General features: G+C 48.8%; 9 protein-coding genes across 9 annotated transcripts; 4 read left to right on the forward strand and 5 right to left on the reverse strand.

Annotated features, from left to right (window-relative positions):
• Window positions 1-84: 84 nt before the first annotated feature.
• Window positions 85-1,849, reverse strand: BGW36DRAFT_384147 (translational initiation factor 2 beta). Its single transcript, XM_046216763.1, has 4 exons — window positions 1,733-1,849; window positions 1,395-1,530; window positions 708-1,328; window positions 85-658 (listed from the first exon to the last, which is right to left on the reverse strand). Exons 1-4 carry the CDS (start codon window positions 1,748-1,750, stop codon window positions 492-494), a joined length of 942 nt encoding a protein of 313 aa, XP_046069685.1. The 5' UTR covers window positions 1,751-1,849; the 3' UTR covers window positions 85-491.
• BGW36DRAFT_384154 (uncharacterized protein) lies at window positions 1,850-3,023 on the forward strand. Its single transcript, XM_046216764.1, has 2 exons — window positions 1,850-2,523; window positions 2,613-3,023. Exons 1-2 carry the CDS (start codon window positions 2,256-2,258, stop codon window positions 2,711-2,713), a joined length of 369 nt encoding a protein of 122 aa, XP_046069686.1. The 5' UTR covers window positions 1,850-2,255; the 3' UTR covers window positions 2,714-3,023.
• On the reverse strand, window positions 2,986-4,158 carry BGW36DRAFT_430040 (uncharacterized protein; the record flags this gene model as incomplete). Its single annotated transcript, XM_046220783.1, has 3 exons — window positions 2,986-3,103; window positions 3,162-3,490; window positions 3,556-4,158. The coding sequence occupies 3 exons, from the start codon at window positions 4,156-4,158 to the stop codon at window positions 2,986-2,988; spliced, it is 1,050 nt and encodes a 349-aa protein (XP_046069687.1).
• Window positions 4,159-5,969: 1,811 nt separating this feature from the next.
• On the reverse strand, window positions 5,970-6,491 carry BGW36DRAFT_430041 (uncharacterized protein; the record flags this gene model as incomplete). The annotated part of the gene is made up of 1 exon (XM_046220784.1): window positions 5,970-6,491. The coding sequence occupies one exon, from the start codon at window positions 6,489-6,491 to the stop codon at window positions 5,970-5,972; it is 522 nt and encodes a 173-aa protein (XP_046069688.1).
• A 2,083-nt stretch (window positions 6,492-8,574) lies between these two features.
• BGW36DRAFT_214435 (uncharacterized protein) lies at window positions 8,575-10,450 on the reverse strand. Its single transcript, XM_046209956.1, has 4 exons — window positions 10,277-10,450; window positions 9,917-10,188; window positions 9,799-9,868; window positions 8,575-9,746 (listed from the first exon to the last, which is right to left on the reverse strand). Exons 1-4 carry the CDS (start codon window positions 10,296-10,298, stop codon window positions 8,623-8,625), a joined length of 1,488 nt encoding a protein of 495 aa, XP_046069689.1. The 5' UTR covers window positions 10,299-10,450; the 3' UTR covers window positions 8,575-8,622.
• Window positions 10,451-12,908: 2,458 nt separating this feature from the next.
• On the forward strand, window positions 12,909-13,631 carry BGW36DRAFT_361842 (uncharacterized protein; the record flags this gene model as incomplete). Its single annotated transcript, XM_046214310.1, has 6 exons — window positions 12,909-12,928; window positions 12,988-13,060; window positions 13,126-13,232; window positions 13,281-13,408; window positions 13,464-13,520; window positions 13,576-13,631. The coding sequence occupies 6 exons, from the start codon at window positions 12,909-12,911 to the stop codon at window positions 13,629-13,631; spliced, it is 441 nt and encodes a 146-aa protein (XP_046069690.1).
• A 403-nt stretch (window positions 13,632-14,034) lies between these two features.
• On the reverse strand, window positions 14,035-15,509 carry BGW36DRAFT_384178 (putative cation transport protein ChaC). The gene is made up of 6 exons (XM_046216765.1): window positions 15,320-15,509; window positions 15,091-15,249; window positions 15,010-15,041; window positions 14,904-14,953; window positions 14,738-14,827; window positions 14,035-14,677 (listed from the first exon to the last, which is right to left on the reverse strand). The coding sequence occupies exons 2-6, from the start codon at window positions 15,171-15,173 to the stop codon at window positions 14,123-14,125; spliced, it is 810 nt and encodes a 269-aa protein (XP_046069691.1). The 5' UTR covers window positions 15,174-15,249; window positions 15,320-15,509; the 3' UTR covers window positions 14,035-14,122.
• A 425-nt stretch (window positions 15,510-15,934) lies between these two features.
• BGW36DRAFT_399204 (putative short-chain dehydrogenase/reductase family protein) lies at window positions 15,935-17,039 on the forward strand (the record flags this gene model as incomplete). The annotated part of the gene is made up of 2 exons (XM_046218493.1): window positions 15,935-16,839; window positions 16,901-17,039. 2 exons carry the CDS (start codon window positions 15,935-15,937, stop codon window positions 17,037-17,039), a joined length of 1,044 nt encoding a protein of 347 aa, XP_046069692.1.
• Window positions 17,040-17,952: 913 nt separating this feature from the next.
• Window positions 17,953-19,111, forward strand: BGW36DRAFT_399205 (uncharacterized protein; the record flags this gene model as incomplete). The annotated part of the gene is made up of 5 exons (XM_046218494.1): window positions 17,953-17,993; window positions 18,054-18,072; window positions 18,171-18,255; window positions 18,375-19,037; window positions 19,089-19,111. 5 exons carry the CDS (start codon window positions 17,953-17,955, stop codon window positions 19,109-19,111), a joined length of 831 nt encoding a protein of 276 aa, XP_046069693.1.
• Window positions 19,112-19,447: the final 336 nt, after the last annotated feature.

Raw genomic sequence — 19,447 nt, forward strand, 5'->3', positions numbered from 1 at the left:
GGTGGGCGCTAATATACGCGCTGGGACAGGCTGGTGCGTGATGGCCAGCCAGTTGGCACAGGCCATTGGCCGGCTGATCGTGGACTTGGATGACAGCAAGCAGTGCCAAGTACTGCTACATAGGAGCCTATTGGTGGCGGTCTTGACCCAGAATATTGTTACGTGCCAGTCGCAGCAATAACTGGCGAGGATGGATCATGTTTGGGGTTATAATTAGTTATAATTAGAAATCTCGAGACCATCCCAATTGTTTAATGTCAATGTTAATGTTATCGCTAGTAAAGAGATTAACATTACAGAGCGTGATGTCTAATTCTGCAACCCTATCTCCATTTTGATAAAAGGAAAAACCCACTGGCACTGCCGGCATACATTCAAATCCAGTCTCATGATCATGCATCATTCTCTACAGTTTTTCGTTCCACATCATATGGGTAGTGCCGTAACAATTCGCGTAACAGGCAGGTGGTAAATACAGGGAATAGAAAATTTTAGCCAGTCTTCTTACGGCGGCCGACTTGGCCACGGAAACCAGTCTTGATGGCTGTGACTGATCGTCGGGATCCGCATGAGTTGCAGGTAACGAAGTACAGCCGATTTTCTCCCTTGTTGAGTTCGGTGTCGGGGCTGCGGCAGGTCTTGCACGTAACATACTCAACTATACAGCTTATTAGTAGATCTTCAGGGCTAGAAGTATGGTTACCCACCAATATATCGTCGCAACACGTTCTCGATCTGCTTCTGCTGGAAACGACCCTTGATGACCAGTCGTCGGCTACCGTCCACACTGCCACTCGTACCCAACTCGGCGAACAAGAACTGCATGACGTGGTCGTCCGATCGCTTCATACGCTTGCAGATATCGGCAATGTTGGCGAAAATCGTACGACGGTTTCCTTCACGCAGACACTGAGGAGGGGGGATACGGTAGGACTTGGAGCCGCTCGATAGAAGGTCCGGGTGGTGGCTTTGGATGAGAGAGAAGAATCGTGAGACGAGGAGTTGGTATGGAATGGTCTGAGTCGAGTCGTGTGCCCAGATACCGGTGCCCTTCTCCAGATCGCCTTCTGGAAGTTGGTCACCTCCTACTGCTTCTCTTGGCTCTGCGCCTTCTTCTGTGACGCCCGCCTCGGCCAGCTTGGCTTCAAAGTCTCCAACGTCGACCTTCTTTGGCTTCTTCTTTTTCTTCTTCAGTCCGCTCAAGTCCAGTTCGCCATCGCCGGTGGGGGTGGCCTCGTCGCCTTCTTCGGCATCGTCTTTTGGCTTCTTGGTTTTCTTCTTTTTCGACAGGCCCTTGAAGAGTTCGGTGACTTCGTCAACATCCTTGTCTTTTTTTTGAGCTGTTAGTTCGAATTCTCAACGTCACAACAAGTAGCCGACTTAATCACACGTACCGGCAGTGTGGCTTTCGGCGGTAGTCTTTTCGACGTGAGCCGCCTCTGTAACCTCCCCGTTGGCATCCATGATTGTGGTTCCTTCGCTGAAAGCTACGGACTTGCGTTGTTTGCGCTCGGCAAGCGACACGTCTTCCTGCAACACAGAACAAACAGTCGGTCAGTATTTGCGAGTAAAATAGCCGGAATCAAAAGAGCACTTTCAAACCCTAGAACAAAAATGTCGTAGGAAGAAAGACGGGGTGGGGACTGGACAAGGTGGTCGGGCAGTGTGAGGGGTTGCAACAACAGGGAAAAATGTGGGAGGGATTTTGTCGGCAAAGCCCAGTGTGACGTACAGAGGCAGAATCCGCCATTAGTTTCCACGCTCGAGTCGGTCCACACCAGAAGGTCCTGGAAGGTTATGAAATATAGCCCGTAGAAAATTGTCGACTGCTTGGATCGTTTTTTCGCCGTATAGTTGAAGTGTAAATGAACCACGCCATTGCCACACAAAAACTCCAGAGCCTCCGGCACGTGACGCGGTTGAGTCATTCACAGGCGCCATGGTATCCGTATTCCCGTATTTGTGTATCGTACTGTCATCACGTGATGCTCTTACGTCGTTGTTCCGACCATCGCAGCTTGTTGACTGAACACAGCATTTTCTGCTTTTAGATGCGCTGGATTTATTAGATCTGGTAGAGCTAGATCTAGAGGAGGTTTAGATTTGTCACGCCTATACTATCCGTTTTCCACATCCCTCCGCACCATTGCGACTAATGACCACGGGCACCATCCTCCGGTAGGCACACGCCGCCATCTACACCTAGTCTCACTCTCTATAATCAGCTACATCTATTGTTGAATTGCAGTGACACAATGTCGACTCCATCCCACACCGACGCCTCTCCTTCCTCCTCGACCTACATGTTTTCATCCCACCTCCACTCCTACCAGACCACATCCGACGATGATATCGCCTCATTGCCGTCCGAGACATCGACCGAATCCGACTTTCTGTCCGACTCCGACTATTCAGATGCAGAGGAGCAGTGGCGGGAGAGTCTACAGCAGTTGGAGCTGCTATTAACCATGGTGCTGGTTCCATTCATTGGGAAATATGCGGGTAGGAGATGTGCGTATTGGGGTATGTACCGTCTTAATATATCAAGAATTGCTTGTGCATCGTTTTCGGATTCAAGGAGAAGCTAACGCTGATCTGATCGACATACACAGGCTGGACCAAATTCATGGAGTGGAAATACCCAGTGGAATTCGTGACAACAAATAAGGCAGCGTTCCGTGCAGCGGGGATCTTGGGTGCAGCTACTCTTTAATCTGACGATATTCAACACAATCTTGTACCATCTTAGCCATTCACTCTCGCATTCACTCTCGCAAAAACATCACCTCCGTCTTTCCATCTAGATACCATGATAAGAAGAATAAGAAACCGTGTCTCGATATTAAGCCACTGAGAAAGCCTTCTTTTCCTGAGAGAAAGCCTTATTTTTTGTTCCCTGACTGTAGGATCTCAACAACGCCACAGATGCAATCTAACCAGACAGTAAATCCCTGAGCCTGTACAGTGATGAAACGAGTCTCAAACCTAGTACGGCTGGTACATAGGACCTCTGTATCCGACAGCAGGAGGGTACCAGGGCACGCCATATTCTCCATTGGCGTTTTCGACGTACATGTTTTCGAGAGTCATGGGATGAGATGCACTGTCATGAAGCATGAGAGGTTAGTGTGACATTGCAGTCATTTAGGAATCATGCGTACTTGAATTGATGACCAAAGCCTGCAGTATCCATGACAAATTCTTCGCTAGAAGCGCTGCTAAGGGTGTGGTAAGGGTCATCGAGGAAGCCACGGGGCATCGCAGAGTGCGCAGGATTCTCATCGGGGAGGAGAGTGGGAGTCATGTCGTCGTTGTGTGAGAGGTAAGGAGAGGGGTTCGAGGTGGGAAAGCCATACATCTGCGTCTCAGTTTTGAACTCGCCCACCACCGACTCTGCATCCTGCGCCATGATAATGCTCTGGTCCTCGTTGCTGTGGACTTCATCCATGACGTCCTCCTCCATATGTTCTGTGAGGTCTTTATGGTGGCACTGGACAAAGCACAAGCACAATTAGCACCGATTCCCACGCAACGACAAAGCCAAACCATTCATACCTTTTTCTTCTTCTTTCTGCAAATCTCACATGCACCACCCGCAAGCTTCAACGCTTTGGTACGAGCCCGCTCGGAAGCAGTCAGCTTTCTACGCTTGGGCTTGACTCTCTCTGCCAAATTCCGATTTTCGCCTTTGCTATCCCAAGTAAAAGACCAAGCTTCCTGGGAGGGTACAGTGCTGTTAGACTGATCACTGCTGTTGCTATTATGCTGGTGATGCTGCACTTCAGCCATAGACTGAGAGGTCATTCCAGCCATACCACTACCGATGGTCTGTGAGGAGGTGTAGTTTTCATAGGACGGCGGGGCGATAGTCTGGTCGACATTCGACTGCCACGAAAGGACAGACTTATGCCAATCCCTCGAAGATGTAGCACCATTTCCCTGGCGAGTCAATGGTAAGCTAGGATGATGGCCAGGAGCGAACATGTTGACGAAATTATGATGTGCGTTGGCCTCGTCGGACAGATAGCTGTGCGTATCCATCGGCTGATTGTGCTGAACATTGTAGGGATACTTTGTCAACTGCTCTGCACCTCTCTCGATCGTTCTGATTGGAATCGATGATAGCTGAGGGACATAGCGGTGCTGTTGATGCTGCATCGTGTAGTCGTTCAAGACTGTTGACTGGCGATGAGACGTTGATGAAGGGTTGGGATGACGCTTTCTCTTAGTAGAGATCTTGGTTGGAAAGGCGTTGGAATTCTGTGAGGGAATAGTCGAGAAAATTTGACTTGGATCCTGGCCTTTGGGGGGTGTGACCGGCGATTCCCGACAGGATAACCAGGTTTCAGCAAATTTCCTGACGGTGCGTTTTTGCTATCGCTGCTGGTCATAGGGGCGTTTCGAGCAGACTGCATTTTTTTTGCAGACGTGCTCACCACGAGGGGTGGATAGGCTGGATGGTTGATATAGAAAATAAGGTAGGTGACTCTGTGAGGTTTGGATGGAAACTGGGCTCAATAGAGGGCCAAGCTTTGCTTCGTGATATATCCTGAGATGAGGGACTGGCTTGGTTGATACAATTACCCTGATGAACAACCAGCGATGCAATAGCAGCACTTGGATGAAGAGCCTTGACGGGACAGTCGCCCAAGACCTGAGAGCTGATATTCCTCAGGCCCAGCACCGGATTGTACACAAAGGGTATCAAAACTGGGCAAAAGAATACGTGCAAAAGAGGGGTAGAAGAGTATTCAAAACTGGAGAAAAATGAAGCGAATAATCGACTCTACACAAGGAAAAGTAGATTGTACAGGATGCCAAAGAATACTGAATAGGAGCCAAAAATCATTGACGAGAGCCGAGGGGTAATTGAGAGCTATTTATCAGGGCAACCCTCCATTCGACAAGTCCAAACGCACGCTGCCCTCGCCAAACCATTAAAATCCAAAGCGCATGGGTCAATAGACCCATTGTTACGCCGGTAATACAATCGGCAAGGTGAGAACAAAGAGGAAGCGCTGGAACGGGGCTTATTGACCTGACGAAGTGTGGAGGCAATTATGCCATTTACGGAGAGCGGTGCTGGGAGAGCTGCCTAGGCGTCTATTTCCCTATTTGCACGTTGGACGCGAGCTATGGTGTCACAAGCTGGCATTGGTAATCACTTGTTATACAAGTTCGATTGACAGCGTATTCTGTCAGCGGTAGAAACTATGCCTAGAATAGTGATATACAATTGAACTGGCTATAACATAACACCAGGGCAAGCTCTACCCCAGCAGGCCAGCCACACGCCAGCCTCTGCGGGAACACACTGATCCCGAGGAGTCTCATTCGATGTTAACTCACATATGAAGCTACCGCGAGGAGCTGTAAACGGTATGTCCTCGCAGGTGATGTTTGCTCGCCCAACCGAACGAGTGGGACAAATCAGGCTTTATATACACCATGCATACACCCGACAAAATACAAAATAGCCGCGTAAACGCGACGCTCGGTGGCGACCAGAAGAATGCTGATACATACAGTACAGGTATACGCCGACACGCCGACAAAGCCTTCGATAGCCAACAAAGGAACCGAGTTGGATTTTACCTACGGGGCAAAGCTGGTTTGTTTTCTTATCTGATTGCTAGACTTTTCTGTTGGCATAGCAATATTATTTCATATGTACTAGTCGTCATAAATAAAACATTGAATATTGTAGAATTGACAAGGTTATTATATTAATGCAGCAACCCTGAAGGTTGGCTATTGTTACCAAAATAGATAGAATCCGATAACCTTAAATCGAACCGTGGACACGATCGCTCCACTTTCCCCGCCGTGACAGGTGCACGCTCCATATCAACAGAATCAATATACAAACAAATACCAAAATTATAACAATTACTAGGGCGACCACCTGAATCCCCGGGTGGATACTCGAAAACAACTAATGAGTAGTGAGTCAAAACATGCATGTCCCGTCACCCATGCGTACTCCCTTTGTTCGCCTCTCCCACGCGTCCGATTATCTCCATCTCTCTTTCTGCCTGGCGCCTCCGGGTTGCCGTGCTGTTCATGTCTCCGAATTGCTGTTTCAAGGTCGGACGGGCGAAATAGGTAGGATCACTGCAGCCATCTGGCGTGAGGAATCTTTCGAGGGGGCTTTCGTATGTGGCTTGACAGGGAATGTTGAAGAGCTCGAGGGGGCAAGATGTAATGGTGGTTGTGTGCATTTTCGTCACCACATCTCCATCAGGGATAGACTTTTCGTTGAGGTCTAAATCGTACCCTGCTCTTTGACCGTGTTCGACGATGGTTTGGTGGGTTCTCTCTTGTTCTATGACTTTTGCGGCGTGGGAATTGTTGGTTGGGATTCTCTGGTAATCTGTGTAAGTATGGGAATTGACAAATAATCCAGTGCGTACATTTTCAATTAGATGATTGTGTTGGGTCAATCTGGCCTCAGTCAAAGGTGTCATGCCGTCGGAGGTTCTATGAGGCATAGCGTTGACTTGTTCCGATGCCCTGGTCCGAGTTTGATGACTTTGAGATACCAAGAGGGAAAAGATGAATTACTTCAATCCAATCTCTTCAGCTTTTCCAATCGAAAGCTATTTTATGCCCTCGGCTTTCGAGTCTGAGACCTCCTATCTTCGAGGATTCCCTCTATTTATAGCACGTCGCATCAGGAGACGCACTTTCTCCTGAATAAACCCCAAACCACATATTGCACGTCATCTGCTGAGGACCCGACAGTCTGGTTATGCCGCTAAGCAATGTCTGTCGAACAAAGACAAAGAGCCATGTGCAGAAGCGCGATGTAGCTAGTGATATGCAATATGCAGGTGGAAAGTCCCCTGAAATAATCTGACCGCTAGTTTCTCCCCTAAATTAGACCGTCGCAAGCCTAGTATTAACGGAAATTTCTCTCCATCAAACTGTAGGTCTGTCTGTTGACTCTATTCTATACTAGAGTAACGATCAAGACCTGATTGACCATGACCTAAGACGGAATTGGAAATTAGAAGTAAACAAGGTGCATCTCGAGGACGTTTTTTGACTGGGGTCTTAGCTATCCACCAAAAAGGCTTCAACCCTCAGCACAGGTGCAAGAGTAAGCCCGAGCAGGCCCGGTTATGGAGGGGTCAGAATGCCAATCACGAAGAGGAAAATGACCGTTACAGCAGCACGCGAGTGGAAACCAGACTGTCGGGTACAAGTCATCGGCCTGAATGGTGGGTTGTTTAATAGTGCTAATGCAAGATTCTCCTAGCACCTGCATCAAATGAAACCCAACAAAAGAGCACGGTAACTCTGACCTGTCAGTACTCGACGAATGAGATCATACAAAGCTCCACCATCCTGGTTCCCAATTTTTGGAATTGGGGGTCTTGATGCAGTCGCGTGGCCTGTGGACAATCGTTGATCTATTTTGCTCAAAGCTAGCAGTCTTGCGACGGCTCATGGCAATTCGTCTATAACGTGAGAGAAGGCTGTTAGTCGAAGGCGGAACTACTCGAGAACAAAAGGGTTACATCAAGTTCAAAATAATACTGAACTAAGCGTGGAAAAGGCTCGCAGCCTACCTCCTCTTTTGTACAACCACACAGTAAGTTTTCTGGTAATAACTACATCTGGCATCGCCAATCTGGCGCATTACAACTCCAGCTGAATACCCTGTTGATCGCATAGGGCCGTGCGTCGACTGAATTAATGAGAAGACAATTCAGAGGTATAGCGGGGGCTGATACCGGTTATTCTTCCATACAATCCAACACATTTCCTTGCAGCTGAGTGTAGGGGAGCGTAATTTGCAAATGAAAAGCGGAGATTATGCATCTCCGGTCTGCAGGCGAACAGCTGGTCTGACACCTAATGGGCGGCGGCTGAGCTAGCGCAAAAACGACCGTTTCAGAAACAAACCCGAGCCCCCAGAGACCAGCCAAAACTCAAATAATAGGTTTATAGTTGCCAACAAGATCACATACTAGAAGGCTGGCAGGAATAAACGTGGGACGGATTGAATGGCTGGATTAATTAGTAGCGTCGTTGTCGAGCCCGACGGCCCGGGCCCTAAAGCCGGGGGAAACGGGGACACATCCGGTGGACGAGTCAACGCTCGGCGTCACGCTGCACATTATAACTTTGCTAGAATAGCACTTGCATAGCGTTATTGCCATGCTTCCCGACAGAATGGTTCTCCAGACTGCGTCATTTTTGTACTGATAGAATTTCCGTGGTCTGACTCTGCGTCATTTTCCAATTTTGAGATTTGTCCTGCGTCTAGTCTCGCGAAGCTATGAGTACATGCCTTCAGCCTTGTCGCCTTTATGCTTGCGGATTCGTCATCGTCTATGAATGGCTGAAGCCTGTGGAGAGAAGAGGTGGAGAGCCAGTATGTCTAGCATTTTCCGTTTTAGCCAATATTCACCGAGCCGGATTGTAAGTGAAGTCCGAGCATCCACTATACATTACGAGCGAGTATTTGATTACCGGTTGATTACACAGAATATACGCTTTCAAGAGTTGCGCCAGTAGTAGTTGTTCACTCGGAAGAGACGGGCTAATTCATCATGGAGCCATCCATGATGTACTGGGCACTCATCCAATTACACACTACCAAGAAAGACAAGTTCAATACAACTTATTGCGTCGCCAAAAACGTCGTTGCGGTGGGGTCAAATTTTGAGATTCATACAGAATTGTGCTCGGAAAAGTTCGCTTCCGTGATTGATCTGTCACCCTGGAAGGCATTGATCTCTGACCACGCTGCCCACCTAGAGGAAGAATACTTGCAAACCCTGTGCCCCGCTTTTTGGAACCTGGTCGACTTGTAATACCAGCCGAAAAAGGTTCTTTCATAAGGAAATTGTTCCAAGGCCGCTCAAGACTTGTTGGGTGAAAGGGGGATGAATCAAATTCGGCGTTCCTGCTCGATTTCATGCATTTTCCAGATGAGTATGGGTCTCCATCATTCATGACAAACTTTGCTGAATCCATAACGTCTTCTAGGATTTGGATGGCCATGTCATCTGTAGATTGAAGATCGGTGTCTAGAAGAAGTTCGAGAAGAACATCTTTAACATCCGTCGAACTGGGTGTTGATTCTATTAGCTCAGGAGCTAGCGACTGGGTGTAGAGCTGGTTAGCTTCAGATAACGTATTTTCCGCCCTAAAAGACTCCTCTGAAAGACTTCTCGTATACTCGTCCCCGGTATCCACTGCTGTCCGTGCTGAGAAATACCCCCTCGCGATACAGAGTTTCTTCAAGTCCTCGAGGGTGTAGATGAGACTACCAGAGTTAAGTGTTTCATATTCTTCGTACGGAATCGTCAATTGATAGCAGCTTATCAGAGACTCATAAAGCTGCTTCTCAATCCAATATTCAAAAGCGTTTTCACGCGCTTTCAAATCATTCTCGCTCAGTTTAGGCACGTATAGTTCTCGAAAGCTCTTGTTCACGGAGCGTGGTTCATGTTCAGTACGGTTTGTCGAATATTCGATATTGAATGACTGGTTCTCGGATTTATGTAGCTGTTTCTCAGCATCGCTTTTCAGCTGTGACGTCGATGTTTGACAAACACTTTTCGTCTCTCCTGACACCGAAAAGGGGTTTCCGAATCGACAAGAAATTTCGTCGTTCGAGGAGGGTTCGATCTGATCACCTTCCACATACCCGCGTTTCCCCGAGCAATTCGGTGTTTGCGGTTTCTTGGCTAGAAAATTTGACTCGGAGAAATTCAGGTAAGAGACTAAGTCTAGATCAATCACCAGTACATACTACATACACAATGTGTAACTACCACTCACCGTCAGCACAGTGGACCGGCGTCGAGGTCTTCCCTCTTTTGAATATGCCGAGATTTTCATTGGAATTGATCTTTGTATATTAGCCAATAATATTTCTTATTCTGAGAGGGAAACTCACTGTTAGCCGCCCTGCTGTAACATTTCTTGCGCTAAACTTTTCGCCAATGCGAGAATTGCCATCGTTTCGCCCGAGGGTTTTCCTTTTCCGAGGAACTTCACTAGAACAATCACCCTTCTGAACTTCAGATCGATCTTTAGGTTCGTATCGACCCTCGCGGGTTCTTCGGCGAGCCCTTCTTTGGTATAGATTCGCATGTGTTTCTATCGGTGTGGGTTCTAGCCGGCTATCGCCATGTTCAGAGAGGGGTGCGCAACAGCGTGTTTGTATCCCTGATATAATCTGCTGTTAGCAATCTCGTACAATATCATCCTGCCAGGAGCAAAGAAGCTTCATCGTATGTCTGTGAATGAGACGTACGAGAGACTGAGGTGTAATCCATCGCTTCAACCTCATTTCAGTGGGGTCCCGCGACATTTACCAAGGCATGTGCCCCTAGTCGACCAGATCAAACGTCAAAAGCGATGATTAATCCCCCTTCAACGACAGCGGCGAGGAAGCTCGGCTATCGCGCGCTGGGAATGGTAATCCGTGCCGATGCGCGGTATCATCGATCCAAAATGTCAGAGACCTGCTTTCCCAGATAGTTAAACTGGCCATTAACTACCAGCGCCAGCAGCTAGATCCACAAATCTGTTGCTTTTTTTTAATCCAACTTGGATGGGTGTCGAGACTGACGAAGTGCCATGGTCGACAGTCTCGGTGCAATGGCAGATTTGGGGATAGCGAGAGCAGCAAGAGGAAGGCGCACGGCAGAGTTGACGAGGAAAGGGTCTCCTTCCCTTTTGGGCCAGCTGGGCGAACGGACGCCGAAGCTGCAGAAGTCACGGGATCCTTTCCTGCCTCGCAAAATAGACAGTCGTCCGATTGCTCTCATCCTTACTCTCGTCCTTACTCTCGTCTTGCTGGACATCAGGCTCTCCTTGCATGCATCGCTCGTGAAACCGCCAGCGTGTGCCTGTGCGGACATCGCTGTCTCCTGTCGATTCCGAAACCACCATGGCAGTAGTCGTTGGTGCCATCATATGGGAACCACCCGACTATGACTTGATGGTGGTCATCCTTCCTGTCCTGGCTCCTTGACGAACCCGATTTCACCGGTGGCTGCCCTAATAAATACTAGAGGAGCGAGAATGGCAATAAATAAATAGGTGTTGGTGCTACATGTTCCCAACGATTTGACACAAGTGGACCCTCTCCAGGGATCTGCATTGGAGATCTTCTGGGGACACCCAAATGCAGATGGCAAAACAGTCAGCATCTCAGTCTCAGTCCTCTAAATACGTCCTGTTACGACCTGGCATCAACCGTTGGATCGCGGATCGAGCTGCTTCTTCAGACCTAATACGATTCTTAATTTGGCGAATTTGATTTGGTACTAGGTAGTACGAGCCGCGAAGTACGACGCCGACCATCCGTTCCAAACTCAAACCCTCTTCGCATTGTTGGTCTTGCTAGGCCGAGCCAGTCTTAGGCAGTCTAACCAGCACCGCTCCAAAGCAAGCTCATCACATCACACCGAGTTCCCACATCATTGGGTCAGGGTTCCTTCAACCCCACTACGTCGAGAAGCTAGTGGCGCATTGCACTGCATTGATTTCGTCCGGCTGAAGGGGAAACTTAATTGCGGAAATGTCACTCCCGGTGTGTGAAAGGATAACTAGCAGAAATCTTCAGATCCGCGAGAACCAGAAAGGCCGCTTGACGCTGCAAGTCGTTGTCCAGGCAGGATTGCTGTTGCGTTCAGAATGGAGCGCGGTTTCGCTCGGCGTGCAAGGGAGAATCCGGGAGCTATGGCCAGGCGCTACTCCCCAATGCATGCCATTCGTCAGTTGTGGAGGCACCGGGGATAACAGGACTCTTGTCACACTCGCGGTGCGGCCTGGGTGTGGGCTATTGTCAGAGGGGAGCAACCCACTAGGCTGTCGTTTCTATCACGCCTTTCAGCCTTGTTGCACTGTGGCGGGCTGTCCAGAGCAGCTAAAAAGTACACATCTACCAAACCCACACACGGCCCCCCGGCTATCTCGAAAGTGAATCTAAGCTTATTCATGGACCCCTCCCAAGAAACCGAGAGTGGCATGGATTCTCGTAGGACAATGCGCCTGGTTAAACGCCGCCGGGGTGGGATGGTTCTAATAGTCGCGGAAATTTTGAGATGATTGTCTGCGGCCGACAGGTTCTAGATGTCGAACGCACCGCGCTCTGCCGATGCATACCCCTCCAGGCTAGTGGAGGGAACTCCACTAATATTACCTGGACGCCCCCGAAAAAAACAGTTTGTTCGAGTGCTCATTGCTGAATGGATCCAAAAGTCAGATGTGCGACACACCCCCTCTAGCGTATCGGGCTTCCTCCAGTGATCACTGATCATGGGGCGCTGCTGGATGGTAGTGGTGCTGCCTACTATGGTGGATTCAGTGCTTGTCAGTCTCAGTAGATTATTCCCACTATTTGACTAAGGCCCTATGCACCACCGCGCCATCCACCTGGCCCTCGTTCTAGCTCTATCTCTTCCCGCAACCCCTCCCGGACCGGATTTTCTTTTGCTTCCTTGCTTTCTTGCCTTAGGTATCATCACCACACCACCTCTGTACTCCCAGTAAGTCATGATCTTTACGTTTTACTCATCGTCTCCGCCGATCACAGAACGATCACGAAAGGGGATTTTGGTCGAGTCTTGAGTTCGCACCGAAAATCGCTGTACGTGTGAGTGTCCAGGTAGAGTCGTGCATCTCCAGTCAACTCGTTGGCCCGGTTTCCTGCATGGATAATCCCAGGCACTCCCCAAATTCACACAAATTCACACAAATCCACACAAATCCACACAAATCCACTGGAGATGAAGATCCAGCATAGTCCTATCAACGCGCATTCTTCCCCCTGTTGATATCTCGTCTTTTGTAATTTTTACTGCTGTTACTTGATTGTTGACGGAATCTGTGATGATCGCAGTTGTTCGAGACCTTCCCTATTAGCGTCGCAGCACAAGATGGCAAAACTCTTCATTGGGTAGGTGACTCCATCGCCTAGCATCATTGACTTTACACTCTGACATTTAATCTGTATAGCGGCCTAGCATGGCACACTACAGATGAGACTTTGCGCCAGGGCTTTGAATCGTATGGAACGGTCGAAGAAGCTGTTAGTTTCTCAAACAAATCAAGAATAACTTTTGACAATTCTGACTGCCATTATTCTCACCGCAGATCGTCATCAAGGACCGAGATACCAATCGCAGTCGTGGATTCGGCTTTGTTCGATTCGCAAATGATGCTGATGCGGATGCCGCCATTGAGGCCATGAACAACCAAGAGTAAGTCTATGTTCATACTGCGCTCTAGGACCGCTACTAAATAGTTAGGTTTGATGGACGAACGATCCGCGTTGACAAGGCATCAAACAATTCCTCCTCGTCTCGCAATGACGGTGGCTTCCATGGCCGTGGTGGATACAATCGCTATGATAACAGCGGTGGTCGCGGTGGCTACGGTAAGTTCTCTTAAGTGGATTCTATTGTGTGTCAAATTACTGACCAGTATACAAGGTGGAGGTGGTGGCTACAATGGCCAAGGCGGCCAAGGTGGCCAAGGTGGCCAGGGTGGTGAGAATTAACGCTCATCCTCTGTTCTCGGCGTCCTCTAATATTGATCCTACAGGCTGGGGTGCAAACAACCAGTACTCTTACAACCAAGGCGGCCAAGGTTCTGCTTAGTATGGACTCCTAGTTCGATATCGAATTGCGGACGACCGAAATTGTGACGAAAGATTGTTTACGCTGCTATGGAAATGATGTATCATGAAGTGACGCATACTAGATGCTCGTGCTCGTGCTCTTGCTCGGTGTGTTTTGCTTTGGTATTTACTGCGCCATATTACGTGTATTTGTTTTTGTTCTGATTTGAATGCTTCGAGTTGCGTGTTTGTGCATTCAATATCGCTTGGATGGTTGTGGGCTACATCATCCATAGTGTCTGTCGTATCTTTGTTCTTTCAAGTACATGGTCTTAGCCACGACTTGAACGCGTAATTCTCCAGCAACCGAGTAAATGTCTTCTGATCGCGGTGCGTCTGTATCACTAAGCGAATGATTCTTAATAGCATGAGCGAAGACTATAGTTTGTACAAATGACCGATCATTTCCCATGAACTCTATCAAACACTCCCTAAACCAACCTTCCGGTCCTATCAACCAGCCAACACCTCTCATAGCTCCCAATTCTTCACACTCTCACGAACCTCTCGTTCCGCATTCAACTCCTCAATATCGGCCTCCTCCTTGCGATTATGCCGCTGCTCGATCGCCTTGAGTTGACGGACTAGCTCCGTGACATGACCATCCGCACTGCCCAGCCCAAGCGTCTCAAGCGCTTTTTCCAGCAAATAGACATACTCTGGATTCCTCCCACTTTGCCCACTACTCACACTAATCACCTCCGCGACAGCCGCAGGGTCCCGCTCTGCTGGATCCCTCAGAAACTGCGGATTCGTCGGCTGCCCGATATACACCATACAGGTGATAGGTGCAGAGTGGTTTAAGGGGTGGGTTTCAGTAATTAGGTTCGGGCCTTGGCCGGCGTGGGTGTGGGTGTGGATTGTTGAGCTGTCGGCGGCCACGGGGAAGAAGGGTGTGTAGTGCACGCTGTACCCGTCGATTTCGCGCACGTCGAGATAGTCGTGGACTTCTTCTGCGTGGGACGCGGGGATGTGGTATGCGGCGCCCCAGAGGGTTGATGTTGCTGATGATTCGAGCTCTTTTTGCTGTTGGGCGAGGTCCATATGTGAGTAGATGTAGATTTACTGCGGGAAGGCGGGTCTTACGGGGTCGTCGAGCGTCTCCCAGAAGGATCTCTCAATGACTGTGACTACTCGTCCTGGTTGCTCTGGGGTTCCGCGGTGGTCTGTACTGGCCTGTACAGCGGTCAGATGGGGATTTCATTACGTACATGTATTTTCTGGCTTGTAATGCTGATAGAAGGAAACATACCTGCCAGAAACGTCGAACATAGCCGTTGATATACCCCGGAACTCTCAGGTCTAGCACCAAAATTAACAAGAAAGAAAATATGGATTGACGAGTACGAAGAATGTACCATAATAAGGTGGCGGTTTCCATATCAAACTCCTGTGATGAGGTCAGCAACAAACTCGCAGAACTCGTATGAATGACTTACCCGTATCCAAATACCCACAGGTCGCCGTCTGGAAAGTATTGTTTCCATGTACGTCCATTCTGGGCCGAGTTATTCTCACCCATCTTCGTGATGATTAATGTGCCGATGTCGGTCTATAAGCAACTATAGCAATCCAATGCACGAAATGATTTCTCTGATCTATGTATTCAGTTAGAGATAAATTATAGAACAATTTTAATAATTTATACAGCGGAATAGCAAATCTCACCAGAATCGATAAACACCAGTAGCCTCTAAATATATTTTGGATATAAACCCGACCGCGGACGTCTATATGTAGTCTTGTCGTTGGGAAGAACTCAAGAAAGAATAACACGCAAGGTTGCAAGTAGATTACGAAATATCTCCATACCCTGTAATATTTAATTCATGCCTGGTGAGAGTCGCTGATCTCGGCTGTTCTATGGATGAAATGGTGACTTGTACCACAGTGTTAGTAACACTGATCGCAGTGTGACTGGTGTTTGCACCGTTTGCATCTCGCTCGTCATTCTCTTGCTATGTGACGAAAGGCGTTTGGAACTGCTATACTTGTGTATGGGGTGCGTTATATGTTATATTTGATATTTCTGGAACTACTCTGTTAATTGAAAATAGTGCCAATTGAATGGTCTGCCTGGAGCTTCAGGTGGTACTGTATACTACGTTGTCAATGCTGCGGAAGCCTTCTCCACGATGATCCACCAACATTCAACTGCATGAATGATACACCAAACCGCCATAATATACCAAGTGATCTGATTTATGGCATTTGATATTAATACTAGTATATGGCGATAACCTACAAGTCCATCATATTTAACAAACCAAGAAGCGTTCCAAAATGTCCAGTCTCTTAAAGCTATGGCATGCCAAACACTACCCTCCACGCGACCCAACAGACGCTTCATTCGAGGGCAAAACTGTGCTAATCACCGGCGCCACTGCCGGTCTCGGATTCCAAGCTTCACTTAAGGTCCTACGCCAGGGAGCCTCCATGCTAATTCTTGGCAGTCGGGACCTGGAACGTGGCCGATCCGCAAAGCACGAGCTCGAGCGGCGTACAGGGCGGACAGGGGTCGTACAGGTATGGCCACTAGATATGAGTTCATTCCACAGCGTGCAGGAATTTGCAGCGCGTGTTTATCGCGAGATTCCGGATCAGCGGCTTCATATTGCACTCCTCAATGCGGGTGTTATGCACCGCGAGCATGTGTTGTCGTGTGACGGTTGGGAGGATACGCTACAAGTGAATACCCTATCCACTACCCTACTGGCTCTTTTACTGCTTCCCAAGCTCCAAGAGGGTTATTTGTCACAGGATCCAACGCATCTTGTCATTGTGGCAAGTGGAACAGTGCTGCGCGTCAAGGAAAAGGATTTTCCTATGTCTGCGACGACGGGGGCTGGTGGGATACTCCAATATCTCACCAGCCGCACTGTCGGTCCACGGGCTAGGAAGCGGTACGCAATTTCGAAGCTGTTAATTGAATATGTAGCCAGACGGATTGCCGAGATGACTCGAAATCCAAACGGTAGGCTACAGGTGATCGTGAACACGGTTAAGCCGGGATTCTGTATTTCTTCACTGGGGAGGAAGTACAGTCGATGGTACGAGCGGTTGGCAGCAGGTCTGTTTACAAAATTGTTTGCTCGATCTGCAGAGGCTGGGAGTAGGGTTCTTGTTAGTGCGGCGGTGCAGGGGGTCGAGTCTCATGGTAGAACTTGGCAGGGGGATGGGTATATGAGGTGAGAGCGCCTTGAGAATGGAGAAAAAGCTAGGATTGTTGCTAATGAGATGGATATTTAGCGAATCGGGCACGCTGCTTACAGGGACAGCTGGTAAAAGGTTGCAGAGTCAGGCTTGGAGTGAAATTATAGAGGTGCTCAAGGAGCATGCTCCTGAAGTAAGCTACTTCAACAAAATTCATAGGGATGAGCAACTATAGAAGTAAATCAGTCGAGGGTATTGTAATCAAATTCATACGCGATTTTAAATAATAAGCAATATTGGCAAATATCGGCTTTTACGTGTCGAAAATAATTTTCCCTAGACGCGCATGATTAGACATGAAAACAAGGCGTTGCGATTAGTCGTATTATTATGGCTGGAGGATTCATTAATAGCAGTAGCCTGCTGCTTGCATGCAGCAGAAGTGTCTGCTGGAGACATGTATGACGATGCGAGCTGAGGAAGATGTAATGAATTACATAGTAGGATGCAGTAGGGTGACGAAAGTTTGAATATAGCACCACAAAAGTTGATTGGGTCTAAGAGCGCTCCTCATAACAATATTAATAATATTTGAACTTTCTGCATTACCTACAGGTGGCCTCCCAAGAAGCCTAAATTAATCTGACAGAAATTGGTGTAGGTGCAGATGAACGACAGGTAGAGAATCTTGATACTGGATTCAAACATTGTGCCATATTGGTGGGAAGGCAGTAAACACAACGCCATGTCCAAAGCGGCAAAGCGAGGCGAATATGTGCAGCTGTTCGTGCCGCAGCCGCGCGACAGGGTCCCGCAACCAATCAGGAGTGCACGGCCACGCAGCGTCTATTTTAAGCTGGCATCGCAGCCCCCGCGGCCAGTGGGGCGACCCAGTCCTTCCTCTTCGTTCGTCTTCAACCTTCTTCGTTCGACTGCCTGTGCTTGTTGTTTGTTTCTGTACGTCGTTGCATTTGGCCTTTCACTTCAACCTGAACATATAATCCTCCGCTGCTTAGTGTATAAAAAGTGACGGGCCAATCAATCCGTTAGGCTGCCGAATTCGTCGCAGCCTGAGCATACCCCAACCTGATCGCTGAGGTATTGACCACGAACTGCAGTGGCGCGCCCAGAACTCCATTCATATCGCTATGGCTTATAGCCAAAAGTTCAACCCTGATGCACTACCTGCGTGAGTTTTGCATCTTCTGAAACTGCCCAGATCTGTGACTAATCTTACGACCTCTACCAGGCATATCGAGCCTGACAAGGTATGACAAAGAGCGCCATCAGTGTCCCGTTTTGAACCCCTTTCTTTGGTCGTCAATAGTCCTTGGTCTTTATGGCTAACTCATATTTTGCGGCCAAGGCTGCTGAATTACTAGCCAACGCTCAAGGTCAACAAAGACCTCCCCCTCCACCGAAAGGTGGTCTAGGTCCTGCTCCAGGGGCTGGTCCTCCGCAACGCAAAACTCCCCCAACAGGCGCATCACCTAATCCTGCGCCACATGGCTATCCCCCGGCCGTCCTCATAGCACCAGTGTCCCGCCGCCTCGAGCTCACGACAACCTAGCATCGCGTTTTCACTCACCCCCGCCCCAAAACTACGGACATGGTCCTCGACCGAACATAAATAGTATGAACCGTGCGCCTCAACACCCTCTTCCTCCATCGTCGCCAGCAAATGTCCTCCCTCCGTCGGGGCCTACTTCAGATGACCCACAGCAACTCCTACCACTCTTTCGCGCTGCCAATGTTTCCCGATCTGGAGCTCTCTCAGAATCCGAGCTTGGGTCTGCGCTGGTGAACGGAGACTATACTGCCTTTGACCCGAACACGGTGAAAACAATGGTGCGGATGTTTGATAGGAACGGGGACGGAGTCATCCGATTCGAAGAGTTTGTTTCTTTATGGAAGTTCCTGGCTGCATGGCGAGAGCTCTTTGATCGGTTTGACGAAGACCGAAGCGGACGCATCAGCTTGGAAGAGTTTGAAAAGGCTCTTACAGCTTTTGGGTATCGGCTCAGCCGCACGTTTGTGCGGGTGATGTTCTCGACGTACGAAAGCAAAGGACGGCGACGGGCGGTGGTGGCTCCGTATTCGGGCAGTGGCGGCATGGGCTTTGATCTGTTTGTGCAGGCATGTATCAGTTTGAAGCGAATGACGGACGTGTTTAAGCGGTACGACGATGACCGCGACGGGTATATAACAGTCAGCTTTGAGGAGTTTTTGACGGGTGAGTACTTCTTTTTCCACTTCTATGTAAGAATATAGCTGACGGAGGCAGAGTTTTTGCAATTACAAGAATAGAGGGCATGATTGGCGCGATGTTTAATGAGATACCATACCATACCACCGCATCATTTTGTTTGTGCATCGTCACTGTTTGCTGTGTTATAGATCAATCATCCCATTCGACGGAGAATATGCATCAGCCTAACGCCGAGTCGTAGCTCAGACCTAAAAGCTAGTTGATGCACATGGCTAGCTTAGCCTTAGTTCGTGTGAACGGCGAACAGGAACGGCAGGAGGTGCAGTCTGGGATTAAATCGACACGTCCATCAAGTCACAGTAGAGGAGCCAATCAGCGCAATGTGACCGGTCCCCTCCCGAGCTCGCCAGAGACCCACTTGTGCTCGGCTGTAA

The sequence above is a fragment of the Talaromyces proteolyticus genome, assembly GCF_021365285.1.
Source record: "Talaromyces proteolyticus strain PMI_201 chromosome Unknown BGW36scaffold_9, whole genome shotgun sequence".
Lineage (NCBI taxonomy): Eukaryota > Fungi > Ascomycota > Eurotiomycetes > Eurotiales > Trichocomaceae > Talaromyces > Talaromyces proteolyticus.

What these genes read in the sequence shown, in the direction of transcription:
- BGW36DRAFT_384147 (XM_046216763.1), bottom strand. An exon ending in CGCCGAAAGCCACACTGCCG is followed by an intron (nt 1,329 to 1,394) that starts GTACGTGTGATT and finishes CTCAAAAAAAAG; the next exon opens with ACAAGGATGTTGACGAAGTC. An exon ending in CGTGTTGCGACGATATATTG is followed by an intron (nt 659 to 707) that starts GTGGGTAACCAT and finishes TAAGCTGTATAG; the next exon opens with TTGAGTATGTTACGTGCAAG.
- BGW36DRAFT_384154 (XM_046216764.1), top strand. Translation starts at nt 2,256, where the DNA reads ATGTCGACTCCATCCCACACCGACGCCTCTCCTTCCTCCTCGACCTAC. An exon ending in TAGGAGATGTGCGTATTGGG is followed by an intron (nt 2,524 to 2,612) that starts GTATGTACCGTC and finishes CGACATACACAG; the next exon opens with GCTGGACCAAATTCATGGAG.
- BGW36DRAFT_214435 (XM_046209956.1), bottom strand. Translation starts at nt 10,298, where the DNA reads ATGGATTACACCTCAGTCTCTC. An exon ending in GGATTACACCTCAGTCTCTC is followed by an intron (nt 10,189 to 10,276) that starts GTACGTCTCATT and finishes AGATTATATCAG; the next exon opens with GGATACAAACACGCTGTTGC. An exon ending in GCCGGTCCACTGTGCTGACG is followed by an intron (nt 9,747 to 9,798) that starts GTGAGTGGTAGT and finishes TGATTGATCTAG; the next exon opens with ACTTAGTCTCTTACCTGAAT.
- BGW36DRAFT_384178 (XM_046216765.1), bottom strand. Translation starts at nt 15,173, where the DNA reads ATGGGTGAGAATAACTCGGCCCAGAATGGACGTACATGGAAACAATAC. An exon ending in GAAACCGCCACCTTATTATG is followed by an intron (nt 14,954 to 15,009) that starts GTACATTCTTCG and finishes TTTTGGTGCTAG; the next exon opens with ACCTGAGAGTTCCGGGGTAT. An exon ending in ATGTTCGACGTTTCTGGCAG is followed by an intron (nt 14,828 to 14,903) that starts GTATGTTTCCTT and finishes ACCGCTGTACAG; the next exon opens with GCCAGTACAGACCACCGCGG.